Below are 12,772 nucleotides of genomic sequence, written 5' to 3'. Positions count from 1 at the left end.
ATTTTTTTTTTTTTTTTTTTTTTGAGACAGTCTCGCTCTGTCGCCCATGCTGGAGTGCAATGATGCAATCTCAGCTCACTGCAAGCTCTGCCTCCCAGGTTCAAGCAATTATCTTGCTTCAGTCTCCCAAGTAGCTGGCATTACAGGCACCCACCACCATCCCTGGCTAATTTTTGTATTTTTAGTAGAGATAGTGTTTCTCCATGTTGGCCAGGCTGGTCTTGAACTCCTGACCTCAGGTGATCCACGTGCCTTGGCCTCCCATAGTGCTGTGATTACAGGTGTGAGCCACCATGCCTGGCCTCTTTTAGTTACTTTTAAATATACAATTAAATTATTGTTGACTATAGTCACCCTGTTGTGCTATCTAATAGTTGATCTTATTCATTCTTTCTATTTCTTTGGCACCCACTCAGCTTTATTTTATTTATTTTATTTTATTTATTTTTGAGACAGAGTTTTGCTCTTGTTGCCCAGGCTGGTGTGCAATGCCACAATCTCGGCTCACTGCAACTTCTGTCTCCCGGGTTCAAGTAATTCTCCTGCCTCAGCCTCTGGAGTAGCTGGGATACAAGGGCGCACCACCACGCCTGGCTAATTTTTGTATTTTTAGTAGAGATGGGGTTTCACCATGTTGACCAGGCTGGTCTCAAATTCCTGACATCAACCGATCTGCCCACCTCAGCCTCCTAAAGTTCTGGGGTTCACTTTTCTTCAATTATTTATTATTATTTTTTGAGACAGAGTCTCACTGTGTCACTCAGGCTGGAATGCAATGGCGCGATCTTGGCACACCGCAACCTCCGCCTCCGGGTTCAAGGGATTCTCCTGCCTCAGCCTCCAGAGGAGCTGGGATTACAGGCACCCACCACCATGCCCAGCTAATTTTTCTATTTTTAGTAGAGACGGGGTTTCACCATGTTGGCCAGGCTGGTCTTGATTTCCTGACCTCAGGTGATCCGCCCACCTCAGCTTCCCAAAGTGCTGGAATTACAGGCGTGAGTCACTGCGCCAGGCCTCTTCAATTATTTCTTCATTCTCTACCTCAGACTTGATTATTCCATTGTCCCATATTCAGGTTTACAGATTCTTCTGCCTGCTCAAATCTAACTTGAATCCCTCTAGTAAAATTTTCATTTCAATTATTGTACTTTTCAACTCCACAATCTTTTTGGTTTCTTGTTTGGATTTTTTTTTTTTATCTCTTTTGTATTTCCATCTTGTTTATACATTGTTTTCTTTTCTCCAAGTCTTCCTTTAGTTCTCCGAGCATCTTTAAGAGAGTTGTTTTATAAAGATTTTGTCTAGATCTGCTGTCAGGTACTCTTCAGGGACTGTTTCTGTTGATTTTTTTCCTTTAAATGGCCATGCTTTCCTGTTCCTTTGAATGACTATGATTTTTTGCTGAAAACTGGACATTTGAATCTAATAATGTGGTAACTATGAAAATAAGATTCTCCCCCTTCCTCAGTTTGCTGTTGTTATTGTTTGCTTATTTATTTTTGTTATTGTTGTTGTTGTAGGCTGTCTCTGTGCCAAAGAGCAGTCTAAGGTATACACTTAAGGTCTTCTCAGGTCTTTTCTGAGCCTGTGCCTTTCCCTAGGAACTGGGGTTACTTTCTAACTTTCCCCCATATATGCAGTTGCTTCTGAATGTCTTAGTCTTTAATGTCTGCCTCCGAAAAGGGTGAAAAGAGAAAAATGAAGTGGGGAAAAGGGCACTGGCCCTTTAAATTTCCTGGAAGTCACTTCATCTGGAAGGGTGCATGGCTTACCAAAAACAAACAAAAAAACACAGGGACAAGGGCTTGCAACAATGTGGGGAGGTGCAACAGCCCCTCCTTGCACCTTTGCAGAGCCCATCTCTTTGCACCTTTGTTTTCAGAAGCAGCCATTAGTGATCAGAGCACAATTCCCAGTATTTTGGAGGACAGGGTCCTTTTTGCCTACCCTGACGAGCCAAGCTGCTCCTGGAATGCATGCACATCTGCCTCCCAGGGGCTGGAAATGGAAGATAAATAGCTGATACTGTGCTAAAATCTTAACTTGACCAAAATTAACTGCAATTCGCCATCCAAACCTTCCCCTGGATGGTGCAAGACTCCAGAGTTCCAAAACAGTATATGACAGATTCTGCCAGTGCAATTGTTGTGTAGGTTTGAAGGCAGATTCCTGGTGCTTCCCACTCCACCATCTTCCCCTAATCTGATCTTAAATCCATCCAGTGAATTTTTCATTTTGGGTATTGTTTTTCTTGTTTTTTTTTTTTTGAGAGGGAGTCTCGTTCTGTCGCCCAGGCTGGAGGGCAGTGGCACGATCTTGGCTCACTGCAACCTCCATCTCCCGGGTTCATGCAATTCTCCTGCCTCAGCCTCCTGAGTAGCTGGGATTACAGGCGCACACCACCATACCCGGCTAATTTTTTGTGTATTTTTAGTAGGGTTTCACTACGTTGGCCAGACTGCTCTTGAACTCCTGACTTCGTGATCCGCCTGCCTCGGCCTCCCAAAGTGCTGGGATTACAGGCGTGAGCCACTGCGCCGGCCTGTTCTTGTATTTTTTTTGTAGATACAGGGTTTTGCCATGTTGCCCAGGCTGGTCTTGAACTGGGCTCAAGTAATCCTCCTGCCTCAGCCTCCCAAAGTGCTAGGCTGAGAAGACCTGAGAAGACCTTAAGTTTATACCTTAGGATGATCTTTGGCACAGATCAACAACAATAAAAATAAATAAATAAATAAATAAACAATAACAAAAAACAGCAAACTCTGAGGAAAGGAGAGAATCTTATATTCATAGTTACCACATTATTAGATTCAAATGTCCAGTTTTCAGGAAAAAATTCACAGTCATTCAAAGAAACAGTGAGCCACTGCACCTGGCCAGGTATTGTATTTTTCATGTTTAGAAATTTTATTTGACCAGGTGTGGTTTATGGCATTTGCACTGCCATTGTGGGATCTCTCTTTATCATCTTCCTTTTCCTTCACCTCTCTCCTGCATTATATCTCCTGCTTTCTTTTTCTTTTGAGACCAAATTTTGCTCTTGTTGCCCAAGCTGGAGTGCAGTGGCGCCATCTCGGCTCACTGCAACCTCCGCCTCCTGGGTTCAAGCGATTCTCCTGTCTCAGTCTTCCGAGTAGCTGGGATTACAGGCATGTGCCACCATGCCCAGGTAATTTTTGTATCTTTAGTAGAGACAGGGGTTTCACTATGTTGGCCAGCCTGGTCTCGAACTCCTGACCTCAGTTGATCCTCCTGCTTCAGCCTCCTGAAGTGCTGGGATTATAGGTGTGAGCCACTGCGCCTGGCCAGGATCTCCCGCTTTCTGTAATCACATCTTTCTCTTTTTTGGTTTATGTTCTCACTTTGGAAGAACATGTCCTCCAGTAGCTTCCTGTGAAAGGATGCATAGGAGGTAATATTAAGATTATCTATGTCTACAAATGTGTTTATTCTAGCCTCACACTTACTGGACAGTTTAGCTGGGTATAGAATTTTAGGCTGGTGTCTTACTTAAGGAATAGACCCCAATATACTGTAGTTCAAAAAGATAGGAGTTTACTCTCTCACACTGACAGTTTAGAGGAAGCAGGCAGGAAGACAAAGTTACCGAGGCACTGAGTTTGTTTCCAATTTATTGTTCCATTATTCCCTAGTCAATCCTAAACCAACTTATCAGCAACACACCTGAATTCAAGTCCACAAGAAGGGGAAAAGAGGAAACAGAGAGCAAGGAATTTCCTCTGAAATTGTGACTGAGAAAGTTGCACACACTGCTGTGTCCTGTTGGCTCCTGAGGGGTGAAGTTATTTTCTAGTCCATCTATTTCACTCAGAGTGTTGCCTTTTGGGAGTTTCAGTTTTATACAGGGATCTAGAGCCAACCTCGCACCACGTGAGGGCCCTGGAATTAGTTTTCTATCTTCTGTGTATGAGGCCCATTAAAACCGCAAATCCTAGGCCCCAAAGATAGGCAGAGGCCCTAGCAGAGCCATCAGCTTTAGCCCTAAGGCTTCCCAACACTCTTGAGTAGCATGCCCAACCCTCATCACTGCCTACAAAGCCCCAGATGCTGTGGCCCTGCCATCTCACTGCCTGTATGTCTTCCTCTCCACCACTCACACATCAGGCTCTAGTCTCTCCAGTCTCCTTGCTGTCCCGAGCTTTTCCTGCACCCCCCAGCCTTTTCACAGGCCACTCCTCTGCCTGAACTCTTCCTCCAGATACCCATTCAGTTTGTTTCCTCCCCTATCCTGTTCAAATGTCACCTCTGAGACCTTTGCTTATCACTTTGAGCAAAATAGCCCCTTATCGCTACCTCCTACCCTTCTACATTTCCTCAGGGCACCCATCACTCCTAACATGGCACTTTTCTTGAGACAGGGTCTTGCTCTGTCATCGCCCAGGCCGCAGTGCAGTGGCGTGATGATGGCTCGCTGCAGCCTTGACCTCCCAGCTCAAGCAATCCTCTCGCGTCAGCCTCTTGAGTAGCTGGGACTACAGGCACATGTCGCCGTGCTAGTTTTAAAATTTCTTGCAGGGGTGTCTCACTATGTTGCCCAGGCTGGTCTCAAACTCTTGGGCTTAAGTGATCCTCCCACCTTGGTCTCCCAAAGTGTTGGGAATACAAGCATGAGCCCCACCATGCCCGGCCTGTATTTTTATTTATTTGTTTATGGTCTGACTCTGCCAGTAGGCCTGTGTCCAGATAGTTGATGTGGGAAACGATCCCAGGAGGCAGGAGTAAGGGAACGGGTGCCGCAAAGGAGGAGGAGCCAATTCAAGGATGTGTTACTGAGTCAAGCACCTCCCAGGATCTTCTGAGGAGACTAAGAATGGCAGCTCAGGGCCAGGTGCGGTGACTCACATCTGTAATCCCAGCACTTTGGGAGGCCAAGGCAGGTGGATCACAAGGTCAGGAGTTTGAGACCAGCCTGGCCAACATGGTGAAACCCCGTCTAAACTAAAGATACAAAAAAATTAGCTGGGCGTGGTGGCGCGCACTTGTAATCCCTGCTACTCAGGAGGCTGGGGCAGGCGAATCGCTTGAACCTGGGAGGCAGAGGTTGCAGTGAGCTGAGATCTCGCCATTGCACTCCAGCCTGGGCAACAGGGCGAGACTCCGTCTCAAAAGAAAAAACCAGCCTGGCCAACCTGATGAAACCCCATCTCTACTAAAAATACAAAAATTAGCCGGGTGTGGTGGCGGATGCCTGTAATTCCAGCTACTCGGGAGGCTGAGGCAGGAGAATCACCTGAACCTGGGAGGCGGAGGTTGCTGTGAGCCGAGATTGCACCACTGCACTCCAGCCTGGGCAACAAGAGCGAAACTCTGTCTCAAAAAAAAAAAAAAAAAAAAAAAAAGAATGGCAGCTTAGAACTGCCAGGAGAAGAAAAGGAAAAGCCTGTATAGCTAGCTCATCTACTAACATCTTTGGCAAGGGTGCCCCACAGGTTCTTAACTCCCCTGCACTTTTGGGTTGCACGTGTGTCAGAGAATCCCTGGGGCAGGAAGCAAGAGGCTCAGGCCTGAGGTGAGACCCGTAGGGTTGTCCCTGTGCAAAGCTAGTTGAAGCCTGTGTGAAAGTGGCCACTGTGGCACCCTTGGCCCATGGTGTTAGTAGATGGCTGGAGTAAGAGGTGGGGCTGAGGCTATGATACAGGGACCCTGTGTGGATGTCTCTTTCACCACTCTTTTCCAATCACTTAGAAGAGTGGCCAGGACACAGCGAACATTCAGTGAATACTTACTGAATGAATGATGTTGCAGTCTAGTGGGGGAAAAGGCAAGCAGTGAGTTAAGAAAATCAAGTGGGTTGCGGGCTATAATTGGGTAACTACAGGTTGCAGGGGGCCTCCAGCAGGACCCTAGCTACTCTGCAGGGTAGGGGTGGGGATAGGACAGAGAAGACTTTCTGGAGCAGAGTCCTTAACTTGAAATCTGGAAGATGAGCAGGAGTTAATTGCACAGATAAGTACTTGCACATCTAAGTAAATGTATCAGTGATAAAATCACAGGTAATCATAGGTAATGCAGTGGCTCATGCCTGTAATCCCAACACTTTGGGAGGCCAAGGTGTAAGGACTGCTTGAGGCAAGGAGTTTGTGACTGGCCTGGGCAACACAGTGAGACCACGTCTCTATACAAAATAAAAAAATCAGCTGAGTGTGGTGGTTGGTGCCTATGGTCCCGACTACTTGAGAGGCTAGGGCAGGAGTATCAGTTGAGCCCAGGAGTTTGAGGCTGTAGTGAGGCCATGTTCACGCCACTGCACTCCTGCCTGGGCAATGGAGTGAGACTCTGTCTCCCCACCACGCCCCTCCCCAAGATAATAGGTAACATGTACAAAGCATTTTCCATGTGCCAGACACCATGCTACGTGCTTGATGGGCCTTGTTAATTCATCCTTGTTATTTAATCCTACGGCATGTGAACTGTCTGATCTGTTTTACCCAACGGAAACTTGAAGCTCAGAGAAGTCAAGTCACTTGCATTGACAGGGTAGAGAAACCCTTCCCTCCATTTTACACAGGGCGACTGAGGCCCAGAGCAGGGCAGTGACTTGCTCATGGTCACAGAAAGGTAAGGGCTGAGCTGGGACTAGAATCCAGGTTTCCTGACTCCTAGGCTTGTGTTCCTGCTCCAGAGCTGGCCAGAGAGATAGGGGCTGAGGAGGAGAAGGGTGAATTAAACACTGCCAGGCTGAAACGGGTGGGCACTGCCTCCCCAGCTACTACCAGAAAAAGCTGAAGGAAGGCACCTGCAAGGCCCAAGAGATGGAAGTGACCACAGGCCGGCTGCAGTTGCAGAAGAAGCTTCCCTACAACCCCCAGCAAGAAGAGAGCTCAGAAGTCCCAGAATGAAAGGTCCTCAGTATCCTGAGCCGACTGAAGCAGCAGAACTCTGGTGAGGGCCCTGGGCAGGGTGGGATGGGCTAGGGTTGGGGCTTTGCTCTCTTACCCATCTGGTCTCCTTTCCTTGGGCCCTCAGGCAGCCAGGCCAAGGGAGCTGAGAGGCCAGTTTCCCACTTTGGGCTTAACTGTGTATATCAGAAAACAGGCTGATAATCACTATTTTCCATCCAGGCCTATGACAATGGCCTCCTGCATTGGACTCCTCCCCTCCTGCCTTATCCTGAGCACAGGTTGGTCCCATGAGCTAGGACTGAGAAAGAACAGCTGTAGAGATTAGCAATCCCAGCTCACTGTTTATTGAGTGCCCACTGTGCTAGGCCCTTTACAGATGCTCTAGAATTTAATACTCATCATCATGTATTTACCCCATTTTACAGATTAGAAAAATGAAACTGACCCGGACATGGTGGCTCATGCCTGTAATCTCAGTACTTTGGAAGGCCGAGGTGGGCGGATCACCTGAGGTCAGAAGTTCGAGACCATCCTGGCCAACATGGTGAAATCCTATCTCTAAAAAAATTAGCCGGGCGTGGTGGTGAGCGCCCGTAATCCCAGTTACTCCAGAGGCTGAGGCTGGAGAATCGCTTGAACCCGGGAGATGGAGGTTGCAGTGAGCCAAGATCACGCCATTGCACTCCAGCCTGGGTGACAAGAGCAAAACTCTATCTCAAAAAAAAAAAAAAAAGAAAAATGAAACTGATAAAATTAAGCAATTTGCCCAATGCCCCTAGCTAGTTTTTTGGAAAGGGGAGTTTATATCCAGGTCTGACCCCAAAACCTACGCTCTTTCCACTGGGCAAGCCTGCCTCCCTTCCCCCAGGTACCATTTATTAGACTCCTACTGTGTGCCAAGTAACAGGATAGGAGCTTTGCAGTCTTTCTAGAGTATGCCTACTGGACTTTGCCAGCACCCATCACAAAGACCTCTGCTCCTTGTTAAGCTGTTACCAGCTCTGATTCTGTGTGCAGCACTGAGCTGAGTGCTTCAGATATATTTCTCCTTTAATCCTCATCATCAACTTTTATGAGGTGGGTACCACTATCACCTCCAGCTCAGAAGCTTAGAGAGGTTAAGTGACTTGCCCCAAACCACTCAGCTCATTATGCAGCAAAGCCAGGATTTCACTTGAATCTGCCTGCTTCCCAAGGCTGGGCATGCTCTGAAGCATTCCCCCTTCTGCCTTCTTCTTCACCAGCTCCCAACCTGCAGAGCCCCTATGCCCAGGTGCCCTGCATCCCGCTCTGCCCGTGGCTGGACAAGAAGATGGTCCGTAGGAAGCCGAGCAACCACTATGCGCCAGACCAGTGCACACCCCCTGGCCTGGATCCTGACATCCGTAGCCCCTTCTTCCAGTCAGGATCTCAAGGAAACAGGTGGGTGCCCAGAGAAAGGGCCTCAGCCCAGGCCCTTCCAGATCCTTCCCTTAAGAGGCCCCTGGCCTAATGCCTGGGAATCCATCTTTCTAAGAGATCATACCTGAGGCTGCTTGCTCCAGGGAGGAGAAAGGGTGAAAGGCGAAGAAGACAAACTTCTGTTGAGGGCCTGTGTACCTGGCAGATTGTTCCACTGAAGCGAGTGCTTCTGCTTTCCTGTGTCCAGGACTCAGTGGCACCTGAGTGCTACAAGTTCCCTACGGTTCCATATTAGGACTAGCAGACTGTGCACCTGGGCAGAGGGAAGCATCTCCTGCAGCAGTGCCCCCTCCAGGCCGCTGGGGAAGGGAGCCCCGGACTTGAGATCAGGCTCCTAAGCCCAACTGCTGGCTCCACCATTTCTGAGGGGAGGCCTCCTCTCCTCACTTGGGCATGCACAGATGGCTCATATACTGGCAGATAGGGAAAGGGCCAAATGTCTCCCACCCTTCTGCCCCATTCCTCTCCCCAGGGAACACAACTCTGACAGCAGAAAGTGGCTCAGGTCTGTGCCGGCTCAAACCCACTGACCCTCTGGAGGCCTGACTCTAGGCAGCTGCTCAAGGCCTGCAGACAGATGGGCCACCAAGCAGGAGCTGCTGCTGGGATTTGCTTTTGTAGCCTGGTAAGCTAATAAACATCAGTAACTTCAGCCTCTGTGCCTCTTGCCAAGGAAGGCCCTCAAGTTGTCACCCCAGCCACCACTGAGCTCTCAGAGTGCAGGGTTCTACCTCAAAGCCCTGCCCAGGGTTGGGGTTTCCGCTACAGGTGCCCCTGCACGCAAAATCTTGACCTTCTGTACCTTCTCAAAGCGCAGGGCTAGGCCTCTCCTCTGGTGAGCGCTTCCCCCTCTGGACTGGGAGCCCCACAAAAGCAGCTGTTCTCTCTCCACTGGCTCTAAGACAGGCCCTGTGGAAGAACAGGAAGTGGCCTCTACCACGCTCCCCCGACAGAGCCCAGGACCCAGGGCTCTCACTCTCTGGGAGCCCTAAGAGGGGTGGGTCCTCTCCCCTCAACCCACATACCACCCAGCCTCGTATTTTACCAAAGACAGTCTTTCCCTGGGACTGGGCAGAGGGAAATCTCCCAGGGCTAAATAAGCGGCCACAGCAAGAGGTAGAGGACAGGGACTGAAATGAGGACAAAGATCTGACAAGTTTAAAACATGTATTTAAAATACAATTTATAAAATGCTTAATCTGCCGATTCAGGAGCCCGCGGTGCAGGGTGGGGTGGGAGTAGGCAGCTGCCTGCTACACCAGCAGAGTAAGACTGCAGGGGTGCGGCCCTCCCTCCCATGCCCTTCTGTTCAGACACCCAAGGGGCCCATGTGCACCCCTGGGATCACACGACCAGAAAACAGGACCCCAGAGGTTTCTTGAGTCTCTGCTTACCAGGGAGGCTGGGTACAGCCCTGCCAGCCCATCCCTGAGCAGGGCACCCCCAGATGGGGCAGAGCAGGGTATGGCTGGGCTGGGCAGGGCAGGGCAGGGCTGGGCGGGGCAGATGGGCTCTGGAAGGGGCTGATGGTAGCAGATAGGGTGTTGCCTCCTGCCTGCAGGTGGGGAGCACCCTGATTGAGTGGGCTGAGAAAGGTTGGTCACCAGGCCTGGACCCCCCAGCTCCTTTGGTTATAGGCTGACATCAGAGTAGTGGCTCATGGGAAGCGGTTAGCTGGAAGGTCTGAGGCCTGGCCCATGGGGTCAGGGAGGAGCTGGGGGAAGGGGACAGTACCGTGAAGGCAGATAAAGGGGCAGCAGCCTCAGGTTTCTGCCCCCATCCCCCTGGGGTTTTCCAAGCCAAAGCCTGCAACTTACTTTAAAAAAGAAAAGGAAAAAAAGCACTTAGGAAAGTTATAGACAACTACCCCCAAAAAAATACCCTCCCACACACAAAATCCAAACCGTTTCCTCATCTCCCTTCCGTCTCCCCCCGACACAATACAGTTTCCTGTTTTCTTTCTTTTTAAAAACGTTGCCTGCTACCTCTCCATTTGGGAAGCCCAGGTCATGACTGCTGGTGGGTGGTAACAGGCACACAACGGGCAAAGCCCATCTTTGGCCAGAGGGAGGTGTGAGGACCAGTCCCTCCCACATCCTCAATCCACAGACACCCACCAGCCAGCCTTTACTTTGGCCCCCCACTAGAGGGTAGTGGGGCAAGAACAGGTGGTCCCAATGGCTGGGCAACCAGCACTTCTGGCCTTCCCACCTGGACTACCTCTATACCCTTCTCCAATTAAAAGGAAAGTCTCACTTTGGGTGGGAAACCACTATTACATGAGGGATGGACACTATACATTTAGAATGTGGACACTTGGTTAGGGCAGTGGAACTATAAAGATAGCAGCCAATTTTCTTCCTTGCCTTCTCCTGAAGGTAATCCTCCCTCTTACTGACTGAAGCTCTGGTTCCAGCTCTGCTCATGGGCAATGCCTGGCTTTATAGTTATAAGGCTGTGCTATGGACTAGCTGCTGACTCAGCTGGCAGCTGGCCCTTCCTCCGGAGGAGAGGACGTGGTGGGGCATGGCTTGCTGGGCCTGGCCTACCATTCCCACAGGGAACCAATGGTGGAGTGAGCCTGTGAGACTCAGCTTGCCACCTTGGCCACCACGTGCTGCCCTCATCACAAAAACCACACCAACCACTCCGAAACGTATCTGCTGGTCAGGAGCAGGGAGGTCGTCTGGCTGGCTGAGGGATAAGGCGCAGTGCAACGGAAGGGATCAGGAAGCCTGAGAGGAGCCAGGTACACACAGAGCCGCCCTGGGCAGCTGCCCTCTTAGTCTCTTCCACCTCAAGGAGCCAAAGCAAACCCCAGGCTCCAGGGACAGAGGATAAACTGCCTTTATTCCAGGCCCTCGCTCTGGAAAAAGTGGTGATGGGTAGCCTAGGCCTCTAAGGAACCAGTCTGTCATCAATCTTTGCAAAGCAAAGCTGTTCTTTTTCCAACTTTATTCAGAATGTTCTGCCTTCAAGGTACTGATTGCACACAGGAAATGTACCAGGTATAGTTACTGAGCTGGGGCCATCAATGGAGATGGAGCACTGCAGACCCCTAAGAGTTCAAGCCATGCTGGAGTGGGAAGACCTATCCACCTTCTGAACATACGAGGCAGAAGGCTCAGAGTCCTGGAGGCAGACTCTCTCCTGGTTTTTCCTTGTGCTGATGGCAAAATACTAAACAAGTCGTCTCTCCTTCACTTCTAAGCCCAGGGATGCAGTCTCACTCCCTGGCACTCTGCTCTCTTCTAGAAGTAGTAAGCCTGGCTGGTAGGGAACCACCCTGAGGGGTATGGGAAGGGGAAGTCGGTTCACTTTCCCTATCTCCCAAAATACTAGAGGTGGGGTTGGCACCCTCCCCAGGCTCTCCGAGCCTACAGAGCTAGCCCAGTCTCCAGGCAAGGCCCAGATGCCCTGGGACTTAGCTCGGGGAGGGAGGTATAGGCATGGGGTGCTCATCTGTCCTGGCGGCTGCAGAGCCCTGCCCCTTTTCCGGGCGGCAGTAGGAATACAGAAGCTAAGCTCACCAAAATCCTATTGGTTAATGTTTCTAGTGAATTTCCCAGAAACATTTTTAAGTAGACTACCAAACTACCCTTTCTTAATTAAAAATTCATTAAACCACTAAAACCCCTCCCATGCACTTTTTCTTGCAAATCAGATATTTGTATAAACAAACAAAAATAGGAAGAAAAAAAAAGAAAGGATATTTTCAAATGGAACTTACTTTTTAAGTGATGGAGACATGCACTTGGGGGTGGGTGGGTGTGAGTTTTCATTTGTGTTTTGAAATCCCAAATTAATGAGCATGATAAACTGTTATTGCTGGCACTGGCTTTACCCCAAGTGGCCAAGTGGCACTGTCTGACTCTCTGAGTCCTTGGTGGGTCCCCCCAACCTTCCCCTAACCCCCATCCTTTTCCTTTCCATTAACTTGGGACAGCCCTTGTCGATGTGCCAATCACAGTGGGAAGGGGGAGAAGGGGGAAGGTCACAGTGCATGGGGTTCAAGGTCACAGTGGGCGGAGCAAGGGGGATCACAGTGCAAGTAAGTCAGGTCGTTCCCTCTGCTCAAGTCCAACTGTCTGCCACAGCAGTGCAACCCATGGCGGACGACCCAGGAGGCGGTGACGGCAGCAACGGCAGCATCTTTTCTTGCCTGCATTTATCTGCGCTGTTTGAAGCCTTGTGACCCATCAGGACCCAAAGGCTGTCTGATCACATTATTGGGCTGCCTGCTGTCTTCGGGTTGGGAGATCCTGGTTGGCCTAAAAGGGAGAAGAGCAGAGGAAGGCCTGAAGAAGGATATAATAGATGTCCTCCATCATTTCTTTATTTTTTATTTATTTTTGAGACGGAGTCTCATTCTGTCACCTAGATTGGAGTGCAGTGGTGCGATCTCTCCTCACTGCAACCCCCACCTCCTGAGTTCAAGTGATCCT

The 12,772-nt window shown here is 49.7% G+C and overlaps 2 protein-coding genes across 4 annotated transcripts in view; one reads left to right on the top strand and one right to left on the bottom strand.

Annotated features, from left to right (window-relative positions):
• Nucleotides 1-9,033, top strand: part of SPATA21 (spermatogenesis associated 21) — a 40,490-nt gene extending 31,457 nt beyond the window's left edge. Inside the window, 3 exon segments of the mRNA XM_032759045.2 lie at nucleotides 6,731-6,906; nucleotides 8,111-8,288; nucleotides 8,800-9,033. Coding sequence (XP_032614936.1) covers nucleotides 6,731-6,906; nucleotides 8,111-8,288; nucleotides 8,800-8,857 — 412 coding nt within the window. The 3' untranslated portion in view covers nucleotides 8,858-9,033.
• A 444-nt stretch (nucleotides 9,034-9,477) lies between these two features.
• Nucleotides 9,478-12,772, bottom strand: part of SZRD1 (SUZ RNA binding domain containing 1) — a 33,520-nt gene continuing 30,225 nt past the window's right edge. For all 3 annotated transcript variants that reach the window (XM_032759056.2, XM_032759054.2, XM_032759055.2), the window contains one exon: nucleotides 9,478-12,598. In XM_032759056.2, coding sequence (XP_032614947.1) covers nucleotides 12,496-12,598 — 103 coding nt within the window. In that variant the 3' untranslated portion in view covers nucleotides 9,478-12,495. The remainder of the gene's footprint in view (nucleotides 12,599-12,772) is intronic.

Source organism: Hylobates moloch, unplaced genomic scaffold (assembly GCF_009828535.3).
Source record: "Hylobates moloch isolate HMO894 unplaced genomic scaffold, HMol_V3 SCAFFOLD_9, whole genome shotgun sequence".
Lineage (NCBI taxonomy): Eukaryota > Metazoa > Chordata > Mammalia > Primates > Hylobatidae > Hylobates > Hylobates moloch.
Note: the sequence above shows the minus strand (reverse complement) of the source record. Positions and strands in the feature narration are given on the sequence as shown.